The sequence below is a fragment of the Eleutherodactylus coqui genome, chromosome 1 (assembly GCF_035609145.1).
Source record: "Eleutherodactylus coqui strain aEleCoq1 chromosome 1, aEleCoq1.hap1, whole genome shotgun sequence".
Lineage (NCBI taxonomy): Eukaryota > Metazoa > Chordata > Amphibia > Anura > Eleutherodactylidae > Eleutherodactylus > Eleutherodactylus coqui.
This window is the reverse complement of record NC_089837.1, coordinates 481,457,254-481,483,886: the sequence shown is the minus strand read 5'-3', so window position 1 is coordinate 481,483,886 and position 26,633 is coordinate 481,457,254. Positions and strand designations below refer to the sequence as shown.

At 48.4% G+C, this 26,633-nt stretch overlaps 1 protein-coding gene across 1 annotated transcript; it reads right to left on the bottom strand.

Annotated features, from left to right (window-relative positions):
* Positions 1 to 13,288: 13,288 nt before the first annotated feature.
* Positions 13,289 to 20,600, bottom strand: LOC136587132 (tubulin alpha-1B chain). The gene is made up of 4 exons (XM_066585640.1): positions 20,452 to 20,600; positions 19,383 to 19,605; positions 19,139 to 19,287; positions 13,289 to 14,475 (listed from the first exon to the last, which is right to left on the bottom strand). Exons 1-4 carry the CDS (start codon positions 20,452 to 20,454, stop codon positions 13,495 to 13,497), a joined length of 1,356 nt encoding a protein of 451 aa, XP_066441737.1. The 5' UTR covers positions 20,455 to 20,600; the 3' UTR covers positions 13,289 to 13,494.
* Between the last annotated feature and the right edge of the window lie 6,033 nt (positions 20,601 to 26,633).

Genomic DNA, 26,633 nt, shown 5'->3' with positions numbered 1-26,633 from the left:
TAATTCCTGTGAAGTGTCCCTACCACACAAGCTCTTTAGAGGGAGACACGGAAACTCTGATCACATTTATTGCTGATGATTAGAGGCTTTTGTCACTCCGTTACAGCGAAGATGACCGTTCAGCTTCCTGACTGTATACTTACGGTCCGTAGCTTATTTAGGTGAATACAGAAGGTAATGATAATTAGAGTCCTCTGTGCAGGCTGAGATGGTACTGGCTCTAGCTGGTCATGTGATGTTGACGGATCAGGGGATTGATAGCACAGAATAATGAAAGAGAAAGCAGGGAGAGATCCTAACATCAAAATGGTGCTGGATAAGCATCAGACAAGTGACTGCAACATACAGAGAAGAGGTCCAGACAGGAAATCATGTAAAAAGGTGGTGGTCAGGGATGGAAAAATGTGTTATTGCTAGAGTGGCCCTTTAAATAGATCTCTTAGATCTGATGGGGCTGGTGTACTTGCCTTGAAAACCCATATCCGAATGGATTTATAATGCTTTTTTTATTTTAAAATGAGCACTTCATGAGTCTAACTGATCTCAGAAAATGCTTATCTTGGGCCTCCTGCACACGGGCGTATTTGCATTGCGGAGTCCACAGTGGGCGTCCGCCTCCACAGCAAATACAGCCCATAGTACACAATAGCAAAACGCCATTTCATCTCCATCAGCGGAAATTGATTGCGATTTTCCGCTCGCAGAGAATAAATCGCAGCATGCTGCAATTTTGTGCGGGTTGTGCACAGCTGGCAATGGAAGTCGTCCGTCCCGCGGCACTTCCGCAGTGATCACTCCGGAAGTATTGCGGGATATGTGTCACCTCCAGCGCCGTGTGCAGAAGTTGCCGGACAGGTAAGCTAAGGTCACCAGCTGGGCACTGGGTCAAACTCTGCTGCAGGAATCCCGCAAGGTGGGGTCCGACCCGCCCGTGTGCAGGAGGCCTTAGTGTGCATGCTTTTGTTGGAGACTGGAGAAATAGTGGTTGGTTGAGTGAGCATTCATTTGATAGCTGTCTAAAGTGTATGGACAGCCTGCAAAGCATCATGGGGAAATATTGCTCAGGATGCTCTTTGAAACGAAGTGTTAAAAAAGACAAAAACAATATATAAAACTTTGAGTACAGTTTTTGTCCAAAATAGAGTTCTTTGTGAAAAAAGATATTCCCTCAGCATTAACTATATCTGCTATATGGTTTTTCTGCCCATCTCATAGTGCCATCTACTGGTCATATAACGTTATGTACCTCCAGGTCCCTCTAGTGTATGCATAAATTATTTTAGTGTTTTCTAACTAACCGATTCCCTACTGCCAATTGACTAGTCATGCCTTAGTCCACACATGTTGCGTGCCAATAAGACGTGTTCAGTGTGAAAAAGCTCAAATTCATATATATATAGTAAATAGCAGTAATGGAATTCAAAAGTATCCTTCTATTCAATCATTACTAGAGATGGGCGAGTATAGTCGTTAAGGCAAACTACTCGAGCGAGTATTGCCTTTTGCGAGTACCTGCCCGCTCGTCTCTAAAGAGTCGGGTGCCGGCGGGAGAGAGCGGTGAGTTGCGGCAGTGAGCAGAGGGGAGCGGGGGGGTAGAGAGTGAGAGAGAGATCCCCCCCCATTCCTCCCCGCTCTCCCCCGCCGCTCCCCGCCTCCCGCCGGCACCCGAATCTTTAGAGACGAGCGGGCAGATACTCGGCTAAGGCACTACTCGCTCGAGTAGTTTGCCTTAGCGAGTACGCTCGCTCATCTCTAATCATTACGTATATCTTAGCATTTGAAGCATTACTAAAGGTAGCAATGACATCATAATCTGTTTGTTAGGAGGATGAGATCTGTGTACACCATCCTACCAAAAGTTATTGGACAACTGAGCAATAATCACAACTAGTATTTATTTCCATATGTTAATACTTAGTGTGGCTCCTTTGGCCCTAATGACATTGGATACTCTTCATGGTATACTTTCTACTAAGGCCTGATACAATTCAGCTGGCATTTCCCTCCATTCATCCTGAAAATTTCTGGTGAGGTTTCTCAAAGAAAATAGACGCTGTTCATATTTCAGGACTCTACATTCCCGTTCATCCCAAAGACAGTCAGTCAAGTTCAGGTCGGGACTCAGGTCGTAAAACAGCGTTGGATTTGTGACAAGACACGTTGTCTTGTTGGAAGTATGGCCGACCATTCCCAGAGTATTACCATATTGCTGGCAGCACATTATTGTCTAGGATGTCAGGATACACCTTCGTGTTCATGGTGACTGCCACTACAACCAGCAAACCAGAGCCTTGCCATGTAAAATATCCCCAGACCATAACGGAACCTCTGTCGTACGTAACTGTTGGCACAACACACTCAAGCAAAAGGCGTTCCTCAAGCGTCCTCCCCACCCAGGTACGTCCACCTGATTTAAATATGAAGTAGCGTGATTCGCCAGTGCATTGAGTATTCTTTCATTGCTCATATGTCCAATGACGATGCTTCTTACACCATTGTAGATGGGTCAATGCATCTTCTTTCAGAGAACTTGCCAGACATTTGCAGGATGAATGGAGGGAAATACCAACTGAAGTCTATCAGACGTTAGTTAGTATGTCATGGAGATTATCCAATGTCATTAGCATATGGAAATAAATGCTACTTTTGATTCTTGCTCAGGTGCCCAATTACTTCTGGTAGGATAGCGATAACTGCATCCTGCTGTATGAGATCACTGCTAATATCATCAAATAGCATATATAAGGCATACCACAGCTTACCGCCATTGATTGGAGTGGCCCGTTTCTTAGAATGTTGTGTCAGATTTCCAGTAACAGAAATCTCTGAGAATTGCTAAAGCAGTTTAAGCACCCTTCCTACAAAATGATATAAATTGAATGAAAAAGTACCAGTGACAGATTGGTCTGCAGTTTTATTAATGTAACTGGGAAGATAGATGGTGCAGCTTTTGAAATTTCACTTTGGCAATTTGTCTAAAATACAATATCAATTATGTCCAAACAATTTGCAGAAAAAGAAAAAAACACATGACAAGCCTGCCACCTTGTGGCCATATTCAGTATTACATTTGCATTGATAACTCGCTGGAAAAAGAGTTAAATATCCTTAAATTAGGGAATCCAATAGGACTAATCTAATGGTTGTAGCAGTAATCACTGAATGGCCCTATGAAATTCATATTGGGGGAAAGATAGCCCCTACGAAGCTGAGGAGGTGGAGGGTGAGTAAACATGTACTGTATGTCCAAAAAGGGACTGCTTGACACAACTACTTTGTAAGCATCCATTTAACTTTTCCAATCCACTGTCTGACATCTTCAAACATTCTGATTGAAGGCTGTACAGCTCTGATGTCGGAAGACGTCCGGCAGGGTATTCTTACTGTATATTACTGGCCGCTCTGTTGTCGGGGGCCTCTCCCGCATGTCACATACTGTAATACTGGCTTCAGCCAGCAGATAGTGCCATTGTAAAATGGCAGAAAGAGAAAACCCACTAGGAAACCCTGAATCCAAAATTGGATTGCAAAGGGTTAAGGCTGCTTTCACATCTACGCTGGGGATTCCGCATTCCTGCTCTGTTTAGGAAGCAGGAAAGGAGAATCCCCATGGCCGAACGGCTCTGTCTTTAGACGGAACTCAACAGTGCCAGACAAACCCCATTGACTATAATGGGGCCTGCCCGCTTTCCGCCTGTTTGCCCGGCTTTTGGATGGAAGAAAACATACTGCATGCAGTGTTTTTTCTTCTGGTATTTTCAGCCGCATCTGTGACAGAACCTTCTTCCGGAGGTTCCGATGCAGAAGTGAGACCGGTCTTGTATGGGCATATTCTCAGCCCAATGTGGCAAGCGCCGATTGTCAAGAATGTCGATCAGCATTTATTAACTTTTCTTTGACGCAGCCCAAGAATTGCTGCTTAGTGGACGTCCACGGGGGCCGGACTATGAGCATTTTTATTCTTGCTGAAGATCAATGATCAGCTGACGAACAAGTATTTGTTCATTTATTGGCTGATTGTTGTCCCTTTTATACTCCCCGATCATTGGGCGAACCTAATCATAGGGTGATGTAGGAGGACCTTAAGAAAGGTGCCATCAGGTAAGATCCCAACCAGGAGGTTTGTGCTGATGTGTGTACCATTCTTATGCCCCTCAGATTAGGGCCGTCGGAGCACAAGGGTTAGATATTATTTTGGAAAGCAACAAGTTTAATATTAGTTAGATCATCCCATATACAAAATATCACTGGATGTTTGTAGAACTGATCTATGGCCATAAACATAACCCATAAGTCATTCTGCCACTTAAAGAGTTTATGTAATTCACAATCTTACACATATAGCATAGTAAACCTACAAGCACACCGCCAAAGATTAAACAGTTCTGCCACATCAAAACCTTCAACAAGCAACTATCCCAACATAACAGAAGCAAAAAATGGCCATGGAATATATAACCCCATGTAAGGGGAGAATAAGACAGACAACAATGAGAAGCCTGTAAGAACCTAGCACTCAATAATAGACAAATACATCACTAATGCAAATAAAATATTAACCATAATAGTCACATGACATAATATATGCAAATAATAAAGTCACCACTGTGGGGGGTCAAACTCAGACCGTTGAGCTGATGTTGTCTGCTTCCAAATTGGTCTTTAGGGGTGAGTACTCAGACGACACAAATGGACAGCCACATGCAAGATGGGATTGCCATGAGTGAAGTGAAAGTTTATTCAAAGTTACAGATGATATAGGAAAGGTTTGCTGACGTATTGATTTGATTACTGCGCATGCCCCAGGCATGCCCAAGGCTATATAACATCTGCAGATTTTAATTGACAATACACATCTTTCAAAGAAGTCTCCTACATGAGCAATACATCAATGTCCGGTGACAACTGTATCAAAACAAAATGTTCCTGGACGCTTCTTACTAGAAGGGAGTGAGCTTTCTCAAGGGAAAGGAGACATGGGAGAGAGAGAAAGCTGATAAGACATATGTGAACATATTCAAGGTCATTATAATTGGGATCTAACATCTTTCTAGGTAAAAGTTGAAATTAATACAGATACATGTATTAAAGCAAAACAAGCAAAGAGATACAAAATGGAGTCGCTGTAGTCTATTATTAAAGCGTCGGCCCTTACACGTATAAGCTTAAACCTTTAGCAAAAGAAGACGCAAATTATAAACACATAAGTATTCTGTGAAATACACTTATCAATTTAAAAAGGCATAAACGTGAATTAACCCCTCACACCACATACTCTATGAAAAGCCATCAAAGGGGGTGTACAGGAATAAATATAAATGTGTCAATAAACACAAGAATACGGCCTCGTTCACATGGGCAACAAAGTCGCACGATTTTGTAGCGTTGCTACAATGCTACAAATCACATGAATGAAAAGCCCATGCTTTCCTATGGGTTCCTTCACACATGTTGATGTTTTGTAGCATGCGACATCCCGAGACAAAAACCTCGAGGGTCCGGCGACATGCCCGCGACTTGCTGGGTTTGGTAGCCCATGTTTCCCTATGGAACCTTCCTGTCTGTTGCATCGCACGAAAACGCGGTAACCGTAGCAAATTCTACTGTCAAAGCAAAATCTAAGCCCTAGCTGCAGAAAAAAAAATACTCATACATCATCTTAGAAGCGCTCTCTGACCCCGCCACAGTTTCTCCCCAGGTCCCAGCACTGTTTCTCTTCATCATCTTCTGGCAAGGGGATGAAAAATCCCCGCCCTCTGGAAGCGCTGGCTGTGGTTGGCTAAGCGTCAGCCAATCACAGCCAGCGCTTGATGAGTGGCTGTGATTAAACCAATCACAGCCATTCATCTAGTGCTGACTGTGATTGGCCAAGTATCAGCCAATCACAATCAGTGCTTCCAGGAGGCAGGGAATTTTCAATCCCCGTCCAGAAGAGAAGAAGAAGACCCGGGGAGAAGATGCAGTGGAGTCCCGGACAGCGCAAGAGAGGTGATGTATACTTTTTAAAAATGTTTTTCTTCAGCTATGTCTGATTTTCAAGGTAGGGCTTATATTTCAAGCCCCACACGAATATCCTCGCATATGTTGCTACTAAGTCGCCTTAGTCTCCTCTCAGCCTTCTTTTTTGCAAGCTAACCATTCCTCATAGGACAGACCGCTCACCATCTTGGTAACTCTTTTCTGAACTTGCTCCAGTTTGTTGATGTCTTTTTAAAGTGGGGTGCCCAGAACTGCACACAGTATTCCAGATAACCTGTTCCACTCATTGATCACCCTTACTGTCAGAAAATGTTTTTTTAATATCTAATCTTTTTTCCTCCCTTTCAGTTTCATCCCATTGCTTCTAGTCTTTCCTTGTACAAATGAGAATAGGGCTGATCCCTCTGCAATGTGACAGCCCTTCAGATATTTGTAGACCGCTATTAAGTCTCCTCTCACACTTCTTTTTTGCAAGTTAAACATTCCCAGATCCTTTAACCGTTCCTCATGGGATATGATTTGCAGACCGCTCACCATCTTTGTAACTATTCTCTGAACTTGCTCCAGTTTGTCTGTGTCTTTTTTAAAGTGGGGTGCCCAGAACTGGACACAGTATTCCAGATGAGGTCTGACTAATGAAGAGTAGAGGAGGATAATTACCTCACGTGATCTAGACTCTATGCTTCTTTTAATACAGCCCAGAATTGTGTTTGCCTTTTTGGCTACTGCATCACATTGTTGACTCATGTTCAGTCTATGATCTATTAGTATACCCAGGTCTTTTTCACATGTGCTGCTTAGCCCAATTCCTCCCATTCTGTGTGTGCTTTTTTCATTTTTCTTGCCCAGATGTAGGACTTTGCATTTCTCCTTGTTAAATACCATTCTGTTAGTTGCCACCCACTGTTCAAGCTTGTCTAGATCTTTTTGAATGCTCTCTCTTTTCTAGTGTTAGCTATCCTTCCTCCCGCGTTTCCCTAAAAATAAGACCTAACCATAAAATAAGCCCTACCCTGATTTTCAGGGGAAGGAGGGCTTGAAATATAAGCCCTACCCTGAAAAATAAGCCATAGCTGTACTACATGAAAAAAGCAATACATTGCCTAGCAGGCGCCGTCCAGGTCCCTCCCGCTGGTTTCCGCAGTTCCAGCAGGCTTCCTTGCAGTTTCCAGCCGCTGACAGAAGATCACTTGCTGGTAATGGGATTTGTGAACCCCACCTCCAGCAATGGATTGCTCTGATTCTCGAGCCAATCACTGCAGCGCTCAATGAACCAATCACAGCCATCGCATTGAATGGCTGTGATTGGTTCATCAAGCGCTGCATTGACTGACTGAGCCGCAGTGCTATGAGAACCACTCAGAGCAATCGCTTGCTGTAGTTGGGGTTCACAAACCCTGTGACCAGCAAGAAGGACCGACTGCAACTCTTTTGCTTCCCTAAAGTCTACCTAATAGAGATGAGCGAGCATACTCGCTAAGGACAATTGTTCGATTGAGCATTGTCCTTAGCGAGTACCAGCCCGCTCGGGAGAAATGGTTCGGCTGCCGGCGCCTGTGACAGGTGAGCTGCGGCAGTCAGCAGGGGGGAGCGAGGGGGAGAGAGGGAAAGAGAGATCTCCCCTCCGTTCCTCCCCGCTCTTCCCCGCAGATCTCCGCCCGCCGCGGTCAGCCGAATCTTTGCTCCCGAGCGGGCAATTGCCCTTAGCGAGTATACTCACTCATTTCTAGTACCTAACTTTCAGATGACTATTCAAAATAAGCTGCCACATGTGAACATGAGAAATAGCACTATATCTGACCACTGTATGGCTTGTATCCTCCAGTTGTCCCTAGTTTTCCCCTCTGAAGGCTTTATATCTGGTTTTCAGTTCTGTCTGAGCTGTTGGGTGGAGACTGCTATTATGATTATTTCTATACACTGCACAAGGAGGAAACATGGAGATTCTGGTCTCTCTAAAGCCCCATTTACACACAAAGATAATCGCTCAAAATTTGTTCAAAAAGATAGGGAGAATGACAGTTTGAGCGATCATTTTGCATAAGCTGCTAATAGACACTAATGCCCATTAGCAGTTTATTACCTTCATTTGCATGTAAATGAGCCTCCCTTCCCTCTATGCAGAGAACAGCAGATGGTCTGTTATCTGCATACAGCCCCTTTGTTTTGCCGCTGGACTGCAGCTGAATACAATGTTATCAGCACTCCCGTGGAGAATCACAGCGTGCGGTCCCTGCTATCAGCTCTTCCTTCGAACAATGGATTTTAAACTCATCTAAAAATCATCATTTGGTTGAAAAGCAAACAATGGTAGCGTTTACAAGCAACAATTATCACTCAAAAGACATCGTTTGAGCGAATTTTGAGCGATAATTATTGTGTGTAAATGGGGCTTCACACACACAGAAATAAGTGTATCAGCGAAGACACAGCTGTAGTGTAGATAGAGCAGTATAGACTGTGATTCCAGTAGCTTGACCACAATAAATAACTCACCATCAGATTCAATATTTATGTCCGAGTGAGTCTCTGCTTTCCTCCACCTCCATAGATTTCTATGGGCAGCATTAGTCATTGCCCTCTTCCACTTCCTGTTATCAGTCTTGTTATCTCTCATACTACAAATGGATTTTCCTTGACAATAAACAGTGGACAGGAAATTAATAGAAAGATTGACCCCTAGTGGCCAGCACTTTACAGCACAACATGTTATTAGAAAAGTTAGTAACCATCATGTCAGTGTGCTTAGGTTAATGAGAAGATGGAACAATAGCTATGCAGCGCCACCTGTTGGAAGGCAGCATTCCTGCAAGTCAATCTCAGACTTTTTGAACAAGTCTTATAACAGTGACTGGGAACTGTAAGCCAACATCAGAATCCATACACAGACAGCTGTTTCGGGGTTATTGCCCATCATCAGAGTGAAGTAGGTTTTTGGCTTGGCTAGTGAAAAGCGAGCACCTAGAAGGTGTGTGAGGAGACTTATAAGGCCATTCATGAGAAATATGCAAATGAGATGATGGAACAATACCTCTGCAGCGCCACCTATTGGAAGGCAGCATTCCTGCAAGTCAATGTTAGACTTTTGGAATATTTCCAAGGGATGGCCTTATAAGTCTCCTCACACACCTAGAAGGTGCTCTCCTTAAGGAGAACCGATACCCTTCCTAACTGTATTTAGGTAGCACAGCAATCCTGAAATAATAGGCTGCAGCCCACTGCACATCCATTCATGCGACTCCCTAATCCTCTAGGCCACATCTCTGAGTGCATCCCTCTGTATGACAGAGATGTAACTTTTTCCACTTGTTATTATTTTCATTACATTGATAGATGAGATGTTTTTGCTGCATGAGACAATCTAGGACTAGTAGGAACGTATCCGGGATAGAGTAATGGTTTCCACCCTCTGATGTAAGCTTACTGAAGAGTTTCCAGATATAGGCCGCCTGCACACGAGCGGGTCGGATCCGGCAGCGAGAATTCTCGCCGCGGGACCCGACCCGAGAGCCTGCAGGGAGCAGCGCGTACTCACCCGCGCCTGGCGGCCCCAGCTCTTTCATGTGCCGGCTGCCGCGCAGCCGGCGCATGCGCAGACCGGAGCCGGCGGCCGGGTGAGTGCGTGCCCCGCACAAAAATAGGACATGCCGCGGTTTGTTTGCCGCGCGAGATGTCGCGCGGCCAAACCGCGTCCGTCTGCATAGGAGTGCGTATTGTAATGCACTCCTATGCAAACTTTCAGTGGCGAAAATCCCGCCGCGGGATTTCCGCCCGTGTGCAGGCGGCCATAGGTTTATAAAACCACCAATAAAGATTTATGCCATGTTATTGTACGCAACAGGTTGGCGTTCTGTACGGCCAATCTCATACATGCCGTCGGCAAACTGCCGCGATTTTGATAGCAGATTCTGGTCTCTTTAAAGCTCCATTTACACACAAAGATGACCACTCAAAATTAGTTCAAAAGATAGGGAGAATGACTGAGTCCCCTCCCTCTGTCAGCGTTTACATGCCATGGTCATGCTGACCATGAGATGTAAAGGGTTAAACAGCAGGAAGCATAGGCTTCTGGTCCCCGCTACGCTGTTATCTACAGCTGAGCACCCATGCCAGGCTTCTGATGCAGCTGTCGTAAAAAGACGGCGCATTGGAATAAAGCCCCTTAACAGCCGCAGTCCAAAAGTATGTTTGGAAGGGGGAGGGGGGTCGTTAAAGTCCTTCTGTCAAAAAACTCTTCAAACTGAACCAACACCTATGATATGAATCTAATTTTTACGTATGAGGTTTCTTCTACAGTAATTCCTTTTTTGGACCCGTTACTGATGACGGTGATACTGGTTGGCTTTCTACCAAGTTATTTTGTAATCTTATAGCGGGGATTTTTTTTTTTTTCCTGTGTGCCACTAGCAGTCATCTGTAGCATCTAGAGAAGAATTTGCCCGGTGGGGAGTTTATCCGTGCACGTTGAATTTGTAACCAAGGTAAGGACTATGTAAAAGAATGACAGCGTATAAGGAATTGCCTACTACGCAGAAGGCATAGGCGCCAGTTGATATCAATAGGGCTTGATATTGCCAATTACAGCCATCATCATTAGGTATGGTGCCAAATTATTTGGCACTTCAAATGTTTTTCCTGTGCAATGGATAGAATATATCCAATGTCTTCATTTATTAATGGCCTTACTATACAGGTTGTGTACCTCATTATGTGCACTATATGCAGGCGTCAATGTGTGGAATCTATTAGACCCTTACACAAACGAATGAGCATAGATGTATTTTACGCCATTCATATGTGACATCGTAAGTGGTCAGCAGCATCCTAGCATAAATAAGGGTGATCCAACATCACTACATGTGACTGGCATGGAAAAAAGGTTCGTAAATACCCTCGAGGTGGCAATTGTAAAAATACATTAAGGAACAGAGGCATATTGGATTTTAGCTTTAGATAGTCAACAGCCCTGGGGTTTATTCCCACGAGCGTATATTGGCACGGATGTAACTATAGGGGATGCGGTTGCCCCCGGGCCCAGGAGCCTTAGGGGGCCCATAAGGACTCTCTTCTCCATATAGGGAGCCCAGTATTATCAATAAAGCATTATAGTTGGGGGCCCTGTTACAGGTTTTGCATTAGAGCCCAGGAGCTTCACATTAGACCTCTGTGTTAAGGGGTTAAGAGACGCTGGGGGGTCCCGAGATAAACTTTTGCACCCGGGCCCATGAGCCTTTAGCTACACCCCTGTATATCGGCCAGCGTTTTTATGGCCGGATGCTATACGCTACCGTCTGGGGTGTAGATGCTCGTGAAAGGGCGTACAAATCTACCGTTTGTGCACCCGTTCACATGGCACGGGCCCCAGCGCATATACATCGAGGTCACCATGCCATCGCCCCTTTCCCCTCCCTGCTTGTAGGCTCACCTCTGCTCTCCTCCCTTCTCTGCAATGGGAGGGGGCGAGACAGGGGCCGAGCTAGCCTAGCTCTGCCCCCATCCCGCCCCTTGTCAACAGCCAGCAACGGGAGGAGGCGGGATAGTGCTTAGCTCCACCCCTTCCCATTGCAAAGAACAAGAAGGGACGAGAGCAGAGGTGAGCCTGCATGGAGAGCAGAGGAAGGGGAATTTAGCAGCCACACTGTTAAACTCCCTCCCACCTCCGGACACTGTAATTGACTCCCATAGGATCTCATGCAGCGGGCGACGTATTCCGGCCCAAAAGATAGTTCCAGGACCATCTTTTGGGCACGACGTAGAAACGCCCAGCGCTATATTGGCCGGCCAGGCACTTACATCTCAGAAATACAGCCATGTGATCTGATGCATTGGAATCCAATGCATCAGATTACAGCGTATATCAGCTGGCCGTGAAAAAAGGCGGCTGATATACGCCTGTGTGGATAAAGCCTACGCAGCGCAAAACCGCTAGTGTGAAGGCCCCATTGAAATACATGGATTTTTAGTGCTCAGATGAGAGAGTGGCCTAAGGGTATGAATTTTCATTCTGATACGTATATTTATTTATGTTCCGAGCACATTTGTATGAATTGGCAAACTGTGCTATAGATGGAATGGGTTAATATTGTATATCAGTTAAAGGGGTTGTCCCGCGAAACAAAGTTGGGGTATACACTTCTGTATGGCCATATTAATGCACTTTGTAATGTACATTGTGCATTAATTATGAGCCATACAGAAGTTATTCACTTACCTGTTCCATTGCTAGCGTCCTCGTCTCCATGGTGCCGTCTAATTTTCAGCGACTAATCGCCGGATTAGACGCGCTTGCGCAGTCCGGTCTTCTTCTTTTCTGAATGGGGCCGCTCGTGCCGGAGAGCGGCTCCTCGTAGCTCCGCCCCGTCACGTGCCGATTCCAGCCAATCAGGACGCTGTAATCGGCAATGGACCGCACAGAAGACCTGCGGTCCACCGAGGGTGAAGATCCCGGCGGCCATCTTCACAAGGTAAGTAAGAAGTCACCGGAGCGCGGGGATACAGGTAAGCACTATCCGTTTTTCTTTTTTAACCCCTGCATCGGGTTTGTCTCGCGCCGAACGGGGGGGCTATTGAAAAAAAAACAAACCCGTTTCGGCGCGGGACAACCCCTTTAACATGCACACGGATGTAGGAGTCTGTGATAAAAGGAGCATTTCCAAGGAACTGTGCTATAAATAAGAGCTACTCTTGTTATGGCTCGAAACGTGTAAGAGGCAGAAAGGGCTTGTCTCATGTACGTATGACCTGGCCCTGCACATACAGAAAGTACAGTAATATGCGCCGTCACGTGCAAATCTACCTCACAGCCTTGTTCATGCGCAAAAACGCATGCTATTGCGCAGGGACAAGCGTTGTTGGTCATAGACTCGTGTAGTCATCCACAATGTATAAACAATTAGTTGCAGAAAACCACAATTCAAGCCGCCCATAGGAAGACATGGGCGTCTGCAGCTTAAAGCATGCAGATTTTTTTGCGGAACTTGCAGTATCCTAGGCTGTGGATCCAATGCGGAATCCGATCCGCCCACAGACATGAGGCCTTATAGTCTGCAACATTGTGTCACACCAGCATTCTGGTAACCTATATAATAAGATCTTGCGTCCTCCTGTGGCAGATGCCCCTCACAACACTCTTATGTGTCTTTATTTGCATTCATTGTTCTCTTAGGTTTCATCTGAAGATAGGAATAGATGCTCTTTGGAAAATCGGTCCTGGATATCCTAATGGAAGCTAGATCTGAAAGAGTGTCCAGCAGTACTCAGCTTTAGCTATGCAAAAAAAAAAAAGAAGAAAATGGAAAGACATACAAGGGTCTTTTTTTGTATTTTAATCCAGATCCGATACAGTTACACAGATGGAACGACAACATGACAGCAAATTGTATCAATAACTAAAAAACAGATCATACCTGTATCTGTCAACTATTAGAAAGGTTGACCAATACAGATTAAGAAGCTTCGGTGTTCAGCTGCATTCTGATGGGTAAAACACATGCCTGTAAAGTAGCAAGATCTGGTTTAATACTCTTCTCCTTCCTCCTCGCCCTCCCCTTCCACAGAGTCTACACCGACTTCCTCATAATCCTTCTCCAGGGCAGCCATGTCCTCCCGGGCCTCAGAGAACTCTCCCTCCTCCATACCCTCACCTACATACCAGTGCACAAAGGCACGCTTGGCATACATAAGGTCAAACTTATGGTCCAGCCTAGCCCAGGCCTCTGCAATAGCAGTGGTGTTGCTCAGCATACACACCGCACGCTGTACCTTGGCCAAATCCCCACCAGGAACCACAGTTGGTGGCTGATAGTTAATACCAACCTTAAAACCAGTTGGACACCAGTCTACAAACTGGATGCTACGTTTGGTCTTGATGGTGGCAATAGCTGCATTAACATCTTTGGGCACCACATCTCCACGGTACAACAGGCAGCAAGCCATGTATTTACCGTGACGTGGGTCACATTTCACCATCTGGTTGGCTGGCTCAAAGCAAGCATTGGTGATCTCCGCCACAGAAAGCTGCTCATGGTAAGCTTTCTCTGCCGAGATGACTGGGGCATAGGTAGCAAGAGGGAAGTGGATACGAGGATAGGGCACCAAGTTAGTCTGGAACTCTGTCAGATCTACATTCAAGGCTCCATCAAATCTGAGAGAAGCAGTGATGGAGGACACTATCTGACTAATAAGGCGATTCAAGTTGGTGTAAGTCGGGCGCTCAATATCTAGATTTCTACGGCAGATGTCATAGATGGCCTCATTGTCTACCATGAAAGCACAGTCGGAGTGCTCAAGGGTGGTGTGAGTGGTAAGGATGGAGTTGTAGGGCTCAACAACAGCAGTGGACACTTGGGGAGCTGGGTAGATGGAGAATTCCAGCTTGGACTTCTTTCCATAGTCAACAGAGAGACGTTCCATCAGCAGAGAGGTAAAGCCAGATCCAGTGCCACCGCCGAAGCTGTGGAAGACCAGGAAACCTTGAAGACCTGTGCACTGGTCAGCCTGAGTAGTGGGAGAAGGAAAAAAAAAACATGTTAGAGAACAAACTTTCCAGGGGTGACATACTAGTCAATATCAGAGATTTCAATCAATGCAAGCTCAACCCATTAACAATCTAATGTAGCAGATGTCACTTACACAAATATTTGTTCCTCTAGGAGAAAAGCCACAGCCAGAAGCCTATTCATCTGTCCCCATTGAAATAAACATGCATGCTCAAGAGATAGCCGAAGCCTAAGAGACCTCTCAGGCGGGTTTCACATCTGTATCAAAACCTCTGGCTGGAGGTTCAGTCGCAGGTCCGGCTAAAAATACCATACAAAAAGTAGGCAGACCCCATTCTAGTCAATTGAGCCCACCCGGCACGGTTTGGTTCTATCCAGACAGAGGGCTTCCCCTTTTCTTGATCTCCGAACACGGGAAAGCGGAATTCCTGCCGCAGATGTGAAACCATCCTTAGACCTCGTATCCATGGGCAGATCTGATTCCGCATGCGGGAGCCCGCAGCAAAATCCGACACTGCCCGTTGCCGAGGACACTATGGGTCTTCTATTTTCTTCCTTGCGGATGTGTGGAATCCAATTGAATTGTGGACAGGCTGCAGATCAGACGGCTTCCACTGACTTCAGTGGAAGTTTTGCCTAACTTGGCAATGCTTATTACTCACATTAGACCACTATATACAAATGGGAAGAATCTTGAAAATTAACGGGAACTTGTGACATCCCCAATAGTAGCATAAAGTAAGATGCGGCGTGTTAGGGGATGTGACAGGTAGCCGGGTAATGCATTTTATTTATTTTTTTATACTCAGCTGTTCTTGAAATAGAAAGGCGTCCCCTTCTGAAGTTGGCACAGCACGAAAATCCCATGTCTCACACCGACTAGATTGTGCAAGTACAGAACAAACCCTGCCCCATCCCTTAGCTGCACCATAGCTTAGTAAGGACATAAACAGGTTCCCTTAAAAAAAAGTTAATAATATGCAAGATGGAATTTATCGTTTTTCATGCATGCATTTATTTTTTTTCAAAGGTTTCGATGTCATTTCATTAAGCCGCTTCAGGCTTGTCGGGGCTTCTGGTCTTGGATTATTGAGCAGTGGTTCAAATATTGATATGAAGTGACAAGATTGAGCAAGGTTAACCCAATATTCATACCACCATTTATAGTAGTTTTATACATTTCCATGTACATATAGCAATGTTTAACTATACCATAAGACTGTCTAGTCCCAGCTATGGGATGCTGGTCTCTTACCTTAAGGCTTCTTTCACATGAGCGCATATTGGCCGGTTCACGGTCAGGCGATATGCACTGTCATCTGATACATTGGATTCCAATGCATCAGATCACATGGGCGTATTTTTGAGAGGTAAAAATGCCCGGCCAAGCCAATATAGCGCCGAGCGTTTCTACAGCGGCCCAAAAGATAGTCCTGAACTATCTTTTGGGCCGGGAATACGTCGGCCGCTGTATGGCAGCAGCCTTAGGTGGGAGGGAGTTTAGCAGCGTGGCTGCTGTACTCCCTTCCTGTTCTCCTTCCGCCCCGTGCAGGCTTACCTCTCGTTCCTCCCCGCTCATTATGTGCAATTAGAGGGGGCGGAACTAAGCACTTGTCTGCCTCCACCTCCTCCCACTGATGGCTATGGAGAAGGGGCATAGGCGGAGCCAAGCACCCGCCCTCTCCCATAGCCATCAATGGAAGGAAGCGGAGCAGACCGGCGCTCCGCCCCCATCCAACTGCACAGAACGAATGGGGAGGAACAAGAGGTAAGCCTGCGATGGGGAAGGAAGGGAAATGGGCGGTGGCCTGGTGAGCCCAGCCTCACCAGGCTATATGAACGGGTGCACAAACGTTTGATTTGTGTGCTCGCTCATCAGATTTTCCTCACCCAATGTATCGCATATCGGCCAGCATCTGCTCGTGTGAAAAAAGCCTAACATATATATTGTGGAGATGATGCACACATCCAACATCTACCCAATTACTATTCTTACCGAGATCATTCTATTTATGTTCACAATTGTTATCATTGCCATCACGCCTCTCGTCGGCCTTTTTTCCTATCCTCTCCTTTATACAAAAATCTCTAAGTTCTAAAATGAAATGAATACACTAAGCCTGAGGTTACTAAATCACTAGTAAATTTATTAATTACTATAAAAGAGCAGTAGAATTAGGAGTTTGTGTGCAAAAGCAGAGGCGCTTGAGATGACTTGGGGTTTACCAATGCCACGGCCCATGGGCAGTATCTGCAGTGTTTTGGTTTTTTCTTCTTTATTTCCCTTTTCGCAACTCCTTAACTAGATTAGGTAAATATTAGAGATGAGCGAACCTACTCGGCCACGCCCCTTTTTCGCCCGAGTACCGCGATTTTCGAGTACGTCCGTACTCCGGCGAAAAGATTCGGGGGGCGCCATGGGTGAGTGGGGGGTTGCAGTGGGGAGAAGAGGGAGAGAGAGGGGGCTCTCCCCTGTTCCCCGCTGCTACCCTCCGTGCCGCCACGCCTCCCCCCGCATCTTTTCACCCGAGTACTGAAGTACTCGAAAATTGTGGTGCTCGATCGAGAAATTACTCGAAACGAGTACGTTCGCTCATCTCTAGTAAATATACATCTAAGAAGTCCGTAGCAGTACAAGGATGCTAACACTTTTAGTCCTTATAAGCTTTGGAGCCCTTAACATAGATCGTACGCCCAATGAGGACACAGCCCATCAAGTGATGTAAAGTGCTGCGTAATATGGATGCTCGTTAGACAGTTCTCATCTAATGGCCCTTTAACACGAGACGATCCTCGTTCATTCTCTTGGGAATCTGAACAACAATCGTCCACATAAACGCATGCAGCGACTAAACAAGAACTGCACAAAACTGAACAATGCGCCATTCAGTGTAAACCGCACTTGTTCACTTTTGAACGACTGTCTGCTTACTGCGAATGGAAGCGGGCGGAGAACACTCCCCATGCCTCTCAGCCTCCATTCCGTCAGCGCTGTGAGCGATGCAAACGATCCTGCGCTAATATGAATGACTGCTTACAGAGGCGGGCGGAGAACGCTCCATGGGCCAGTCCACCTCGATTCTGTCAGCACTGTGAGCGATGCCAACGATACTGCGCTAATATGAATGAGTGCTTACGGAGGCGGGCAGAGAACGCTCCCTGGGCCAGTCCACCTCTATTCCGTCAGCGTTGTGAGCGATGCCAACGATACTGCGCTAATATGAATGACTGCTTACAGAGGCGGGTGGAGAACGCTCATGGGCCAGCCCACCTCCATTCCGTCAGCGTTGTGAGCGATGCCAACGATACTGCGCTAATATGAATGACTGCTTACAGAGGCGGGTGGAGAACGCTCATGGGCCAGACCGCCTCCATTCAGTCAGCGCTGTGAGCGATGCCAACGATACTGCGCTAATATGAATGAGTGCTTACGGAGGCGGGCAGAGAACGCTCCCTGGGCCAGTCCACCTCTATTCCGTCAGCGTTGTGAGCGATGCCAACGATACTGCGCTAATATGAATGACTGCTTACAGAGGCGGGTGGAGAACGCTCATGGGCCAGCCCACCTCCATTCCGTCAGCGTTGTGAGCGATGCCAACGATACTGCGCTAATATGAATGACTGCTTACAGAGGCGGGCAGAGAACACTCCATGGGCCAGCCCACCTCCATTCAGTCAGCACTGTGAGCGATGCCAACGATCCTGCGCTATTATACAGGAGTGAGCATCACTGGGATGACTGTCGGGCACCATTTACCCCGACAGCTTGTCCCATGTAATACCATAGAACCTTAAGGGTCTTTATACACGGAGTGAAAAATCATGTGATCAATGAGTCATTTGCTTTAAAGGGGTTGTCCCGAGGCAGCAAGTGGGGTTATACACTTCTGTATGGCCATAATAATGCACTTTGTAATATACATTGTGCATTAATTATGAGCCATACAGAAGTTATAAAAAGTTTTATACTTACCTGCTCCGTTGCTGGCGTCCTCGTCTCCATGGTGCCGACTAATTTTCGGCCTCCGATGGCCAAATTAGCCGCGCTTGCGCAGTCCGGGTCTTCTGTAGTCTTCTATGGAGCCGCTCGTGCCAGAGAGCGGCTCCGTGTAGCTCCGCCCCGTCACGTGCCGATTCCAGCCAATCAGGAGGCTGGAATCGGCAGTGGACCGCACAGAAGAGCTGCGGTCCACGAAGGCAGAGGATCCCGGCGGCCATCTTCAGCAGGTGAGTATGAAGACGCCGGACCGCCGGGATTCAGGTAAGCGCTGTGCGGGTGGGTTTTTTAACCCCTGCATCGGGGTTGTCTCGCGCCGAACGGGGGGGGGGTTTAAAAAAAAAAAAAACCCGTTTCGGCGCGGGACATCTCCTTTAAAATACTGTCAGTTTACACATAGAGAATAGTTGATATTTTTCCCATCATTTGATAGTTTGTCTTTCAAGGCATTGAACCAGTGAATATGACCGACTGATGCATGATGGACTAATTACCATTAATCAGTCAATTGTTGCCGGGGTTTACACTAAACAATTATTGGTCAAATTCACACAATCCCAACATATATATATATTTAAGGATAATTCCATGTTAAAGGGCCCCAGGCCACCTGACATTTGGGTTAACCGTTCGATTTACAGTTAACAATCATACAAATCCTCACCAGTTTACGAATCCTGTCCAGCACCAGATCAATAATTTCCTTGCCAATCGTGTAGTGCCCACGGGCATAATTATTGGCGGCATCCTCCTTCCCTGTAATTAACTGTTCTGGATGGAATAGCTGGCGGTATGTTCCCGAGCGTACTTCATCTGCGGAGAGAGCAACATGGACGTTGACCAATAAGCAAACAACTAACGACGATGCTAAAAACTGATTACACCAAAACCCAATGACCCCCCCTCACCGATGACTGTAGGCTCCAGGTCTACAAACACCGCTCTGGGGACATGTTTGCCAGCTCCGGTCTCGCTGAAGAAAGTGTTGAAGGAATCATCTCCTCCTCCGATGGTCTTGTCACTGGGCATCTGCCCATCAGGCTGGATGCCATGTTCCAGGCAGTAGAGTTCCCAGCAGGCATTACCAATCTGCACACCGGCCTGACCAACGTGGATGGAGATGCACTCACGCTGGAACGAAAAGAAGAAAAAAATTATATATATTACTATATACGGGCATTTTCTTTAGTATCTGGCATTATAACCACCTTGTGTCTATCCTATCAGCCAAGGCAGATATCATGTATATATTCCTTCTCCATTCACTTCCTTGTATTTGATGAGCCACAAGAAAGGGTTAAGGACAATAGACTTCCTACTAAAAAGCGCCTACGGATCCCTCCTCCTGCGGTCAGCTGACTCCACTTCCACGTTAGCACGAAGAAGCTACCATCCGCTTCCCACCCCCCACATTTCATCCTCTATGAAACAGGAAGATAAGCCGCCAAGTGAATCAGGATTATCCGGCAGCTTTCTTTAGACCTACACAGCTGCTCTGTCTCAGCACCATCTAGTCTCATCTCCCTCCGACCCGCCACGGCGTGCACACCGCTACACCCACCATAGTGTAAGGATCATGCAGCATCTAATCCACATTATTGGGCTACCTACCTACCTACCTACCATCTCTCATCCACCCCCGCCTGCCTGCTGTTACCACCCTCTACCATAGGGATCACTACTAGAGATTCTAGAACATTCCTCCCCACTTAAAGGGCTACTCTTTCTATAGGATTGGTGGTCTCATCACTACTAAATCCACTGTGAGGGACATGACTGCACCGGAAGCAGCCCCCTCCAGGCGGGAACCATCCAAGAAATCCCCCCTTTCCGTAAAATGTATCTATTTTCCCGCCAAAAAGGTGTTAAAACTGTTACATTCCAATCTCTGCACAACATTCCAACCCCTGTAACCTAGCAACAGCCACCCCATAGGGAAGAATAAGGCTTAGATAATCGCCCTGCTTAATTACTCACCATGTTGAGAGATGAAGAGTCAGAGAAGAATAAGACGAATTTAAAAAAAACCTAAAATAACGTTACTTTATCCAACAGCTACGAGCGGATGTAAGTAACAGAATGGGAGAACGGGAGCGGAGCCCCCTGCTTTTATATGCCTCGGGGGCGGTGACGTCACCGGCGCTATGCTAATGAGATGCTGCAATTCCCTGATTGGCTAAGACGCAGCAGCGAGATGTACGAATCTGGGAGGCGGGAGGTGATGCGCAAGCCGCAGCCTCATGCACTCAGTATGGCCTCCCCCCATCCGCACCCGGCGGGATACAGAGGGCGGCTTGTAGTGTAGCTATAACGTATCCGCTCGAGTGGCGGGTTATCCCTGTGAGCGTTATGTCGTGACATAGAATAGAGAGAGTGCTGTGGGAACAGTCGGCTTCCCGGCAGCTGCAATGCAGACAAAAGAGCGAAGAATGGACACCTCGTGACTGAAATCACAGCGCAGGATGTGACTCAGCGGCCGGCCGAGCAGCACAGAGCTGGGCGGCTCCAGCAGCCGCTCCACGGGGCTCAGGGTGACCGGGAGGCTGCGGAGGTACTGCGGCATCCCTCTGGCACCCGGCCAGGCAGAGCCGCCCAGCTCTCCACAGCCGGCTGATGGAATCCTCCGCAGATCCCTGCTGTCCCTGGCGGTGCATGCAGTCCCAGCACTGCGGCTCTGCCAGCGGTTCACACTTGGCTGTTTTTTAATGAATGCATCAAAGTGAGAATGCAGCGTCACACTGGGCCTAAACCAAGGGGGGTGTCACACTAATGGCCACCGAGAGGGGGTGGGGGGTCACACTAATGGTCACCGAGAGGGGGTGGGGGGTCACACTAATGGCCACCGAGAGGGGGTGGGAGGTCACACTAATGGTCTCCGGGCTGGGGGTGTGACACTAATGGTCACCGAGAGGGGGTGGGGGGTCACACTAATGGCCTCCGGGCTGGGGGTGTCACACTAATGGTCACCGAGAGGGGGTGGGGGGTCACACTAATGGCCACCGAGAGGGGGTGGGAGGTCACACTAATGGTCTCCGGGCTGGGGGTGTGACACTAATGGTCACCGAGAGGGGGTGGGGGGTCACACTAATGGCCTCCGGGCTGGGGGTGTCACACTAATGGTCACCGAGAGGGGGTGGGAGGTCACACTAATGGCCACCGAGAGGGGGTGGGGGGTCACACTAATGGCCTCCGGGCTGGGGGTGTCACACTAATGGCCACCGAGAGGGGGTGGGAGGTCACACTAATGGTCACCGAGAGGGGGTGGGGGGTCACACTAATGGTCACCGAGAGGGGGTGGGGTGTCACACTAATGGCCACCGAGAGGGGGTGGGGTGTCACACTAATGGCCTCCGGGCTAGGGGTGTCACACTAATGGTCACCGAGAGGGGGTGGGGGGTCACACCAATCGCCTCCGGGCTGGGGGTGTCACACTAATGGCCACCGAGAGGGGGTGGGAGGTCACAATACTGGCCTCCGGGCTAGGGGTGTCACACTAATGGCCACCGAGAGGGGGTGGGAGGTCACACTAATCGCCTCCGGGCTGGGGGTGTCACACTAATGGCCACCGAGGGGGAAGGGAGGTCACACTAATCGCCTCCGGGCTGGGGGTGTCACACTAATGGCCACCGAGAGGGGGGTGGGAGGTTACACCAATGGCCACCGAGAGGGGGTGGGAGGTCACAATAATGGCCTCCGGGCTAGGGGTGTCACACTAATGGTCACCGAGAGGGGGTGGGGTGTCACACTAATGGCCACTGAGAGGGGGTGGGAGGTCACACTAATGGCCTCCGGGCTGGGGGTGTCACACTAATGGCCGGCTGCTGGAATCCTCCGCAGATCCCTGCTGTCCCCGGCGGTGCATGCAGTCCCAACACTGCGGCTCTGCCAGCGGTTCACACTTGGCTGTTTTTTAATGAATGCATCAAAGTGAGAATGCAGCGTCACACTGGGCCTACACCAAGGGGGGTGTCACACTAATGGTCACCGAGAGGGGGTGGGGGGTCACACTAATGGTCACCGAGAGGGGGTGTGGTGTCACACTAATGGCCACCGAGAGGGGGTGGGGGGGTCACACTAATGGCCTCCGGGCTAGGGGTGTCACACTAATGGTCACCGAGAGGGGGTGGGGGGTCACACCAATCGCCTCCGGGCTGGGGGTGTCACACTAATGGCCACCGAGAGGGGGTGGGAGGTCACAATACTGGCCTCCGGGCTAGGGGTGTCACACTAATGGCCACCGAGAGGGGGGTGGGAGGTCACACTAAAGGCCACTGAGAGGGGGTGGGAGGTCACAATAATGGCCTCCGGGCTAGGGGTGTCACACTAATGGCCACCGAGAGGGGGTGGGAGGTCACACTAATGGCCTCCGGGCTGGGGGTGTCACGCTAATGGCCACCGAGGGGGAAGGGAGGTCACACTAATGGCCACCGAGAGGGGGGGGGGGGAGGTCACACTAATGGCCTCTGGGCTGGGGGTGTCACACTAATGGCCACTGAGAGGGGGTGGGAGGTCACACTAATGGCCTCCGGGCTGGGGGTGTCACACTAATGGCCACCGAGAGGGGGTGGGAGGTCACACTAATGGCCTCCGGGCTGGGGGTGTCACACTAATGGCCACCGAGGGGGAAGGGAGGTCACACTAATGGCCACCGAGGGGGGGGGGGAGGTCACACTAATGGCCTCCGGGCTGGGGGTGTCACACTAATGGCCACTGAGAGGGGGTGGGAGGTCACACTAATGGCCTCCGGGCTGGGGGTGTCACACTAATGGCCACCGAGAGGGGGTGGGAGGTCACACTAATGGCCTCCGGGCTGGGGGTGTCACACTAATGGCCACCGAGGGGGGAGGGAGGTCACACTAATGGCCACCGAGAGGGGGGTGGGAGGTCACACTAATGGCCACCGAGAGGGGGTGGGAGGTCACACTAATGGCCTCCGGGCTGGGGGTATCACACTAATGGCCACCGAGGGGGGAGGGAGGTCACACTAATGGCCACCGAGAGGGGGTGGGAGGTCACACTAATGGCCACCGAGAGGGGGGTGGGAGGTCACACTAATGGCCACCGGGGTGGGGGTGTCACACTAATGGCCTCCGGGCTGGGGGTGTTACACTAATGGCCACCGAGAGGGGGTTGGGAGGTCACACTAATGGCCACTGAGAGGGGGCTAGGAGGTCACATTAATGGTCTCCAGGGGGGGGGGGGCTTCACGCAGGCGCACACCTCAGCGCAGTGTATTTGAGTTGTGAATGAGTTTTGGTTTTTTTGCGCACACGTCTGCATGTATCACTGCACTTTTTCCGTGCACAAGGCTTGGCTTTTTGCTCATGGGACAGCCACGCCCTCAATTTAAATGTTGATTTTGTCTAATAATTTGAAGAGGTGTTCTTATTCCAGCAGAATTAGGAAGTGTATTGTGCATCGCCTTGCTTTTCGAATGCGTAATTGGGCACACCAAATTCTATGGGGACCCTTGGTGTGCAAACGCAATCTCAAAATTATGGAAATGGGAACAAATCCATTGAAATCAATGGGTTCTATTCTCTGCGTACTGCGCATGCAAATATGCATGAAAATACCCCCGTATGACGGAGGCCGTATGGTTGCTTTCAAAAGGGCTAATTGTAATGGTAACACTGTATAGGAATAGTGACCCCCATAGAGGCCCCAGTAGTAATAGTGACCCCAGTAATAATAGTAACCCCCATGGTGGCTCCAGTAATAATAGTGACCCCAGTAATAATAGTAACCCCCATAGTGGCCCCAGTAGTAATAGTTACCTTTATAATGGCCCCAGTAGTAATAGTTACCTCCATAGTGGCCCCAGTAGTAATAGTGACCTCCATATTGGCCCCAGTGGTAATAGTGAACTCCATAGTGGCCCAGGTAGTAATAGTGACCTCCATAGTGGCCCCAGTAGTAATAGTGACCCCAGTAATAATAGTGACCCCCATGGTGGCTCCAGTAATAATAGTGACCCTAGTAACAGTGCCCCCATAGTTGCCCCAGTGGTAATAGTGACCTTCATAATGGTCCCAGTAGTAATAGTGACCTCCATAGTGGCCCCAGTGGTAATAGTGACCTTCATAATGGCCCCAGTAGTAATAGTGACCTCCATAGTGGCCCCAGTGGTAATAGTGACCTTCATAATGGCCCCAGTAGTAATAGTGACCTCCATATTGGCCCCAGTGGTAATAGTGAACTCCATAGTGGCCCAGGTAGTAATAGTGACCTCTATAGAGGCTCCAGTAGTAATAGTGACCTTCACAGTGGCCTCAGTAGTAATAGTGACTCCCCACAGTGGCCCTCATTAGTAATAGTGACCTCCATAGTGGCCCCAGTAGTAATAGTGACTTCCATAGTGGCACCAGTAGTAATAGTGACTTCCATAGTGGCCCCAGTAGTAATAATAACCTCCATAGTGGCCCCATTAGTAATAGTGACTTCCATAGTAGCCCCAGTAGTAATAGTGACCTCCGTAGTAGCCTCAGTAGTAAGAGTAATCCTAGTAATAGTGTCCCTCATAGTTGCCACAGTAGTAATAGGGGCCCCATAGTGGCTCCAGTAGTAGTAATTAAACTCCATAGTAGTCCCAGTAGTAATAGCGATGCCCCTATTGGCCTCCGGCCGGGCATATTCCCAGTATTATTGTATCTTGCACCACCAGCAGAATAGGTGGAGACCTAGTAATGGGCTGTATCCGCCCAGTGTACGCCCACACGCTGCTGATTGGCTGTGTGCAGCATGGTCCTCAAAGGTCCTAGGAGTGTGGGGATTGACGGAATGCGTATTACTAAATTCCACACCACCTCCACACCATTCGCAACCTGATTGGTTGTTTGGGTAACTGATTCACGGTGATTGGTTATTTGGGTTGGCTGATTCACAGCGATTGGTTGTTTGGTTTGACTCAAGTAGAGGTGGTGTGGAATAGGAATATATGCTGACTGAATTCTGTGATGGAGGGTTAGGTTTAGGGGTTGCTTCACTGTTAGGCTAATAATGTAACCCTAACAGTGAAACAAACCCTCACCCTTACCCTCCATGGCAGCCATAAGTCGTTCATGGAGGCCAGTTGATGCTGCTAACCTCAACTCCGGTCCAGCCTTCCCCCGCCGCCCCTTTACCTCCCTCACTGTCACGCAGCGCTGTCCCCAGAGTGTTCTTGCACTTTCCCCTCTCCCCTGCAGTCCGCCTCTCTCACTCACTGTCACCGAGTGCTTTCTAGTCCAAGATGCCATGCCGCCACTCCCACACTGTCTGCCGCCGCTTTTTGGTCCAACGTGCTGACTGGGAAGCTGCTGTGTTGCCGGGGAACCTGCTGTTACTGAGTGGCAGCAAGATCTGAGAGGCCGAGCAGGGGGAGGCAGCCCTACAGGCAATGAAATACCGGGGGCGTGCCCAGGCAGTCAAGCAGCCTGTGTCTTGTCACCACCCACACTTCCGGTGGTGACAAGATACAATAATACTATGTTCCCCACAGGCATTCCACTCACCCAGCCTGCAGCTCCGATCCAGTGGCAGCAGTGCGCAGTCTGTGACTGCTGACCTCTCACCTCAGCGTCTGCACCGAGTACAGGATGGTGCACACAGACACGGGGGTGGGGTGGTAGGAAGGGGGACGAAAGTGGGGGAGTGGAAGGTCAGCAGTCACAGACTGCACTGCTGCTGCTGGACTGGAGCTGCTGACTGGGTGTGGTCCAAAAGAAAAGCTGCCTGTTGCCCATAATAACCAATAACAGCGCAGCGTTCATTTAAGACAGCAGTTTGAAGAATGAAAGCTGCGCTGTGATTGGTTACTATGGGCAACAAAGACAGTTTTTCTTTTAAACAGTGTTGATAAACAAGGCCCATTCTGTTATCTGAAAGAAAATCCGTCTTTGTTGCCCATAGTAACCAATCACAGTGCAGCTTTTATTTCATCACAGTAGTATAAGAAATGAAAGCTGTGTTGTGATTGGTTGCTATGGGCAGCAAAGAGCTTTTCTTTTAGACAGCTTTCCTAAGAGTTTGATACTGGACTACTTCTCCGTGTCCCACCCTGTACTACTCCATTTAGTAATTACAAAATATAAACTTGCCCATCGACGTGCCTACATTTGGACCAGATCAGAGCTTGTTAGTGGCCTTAGACGTGGCTATACTTTGACCAGACCTGGTCT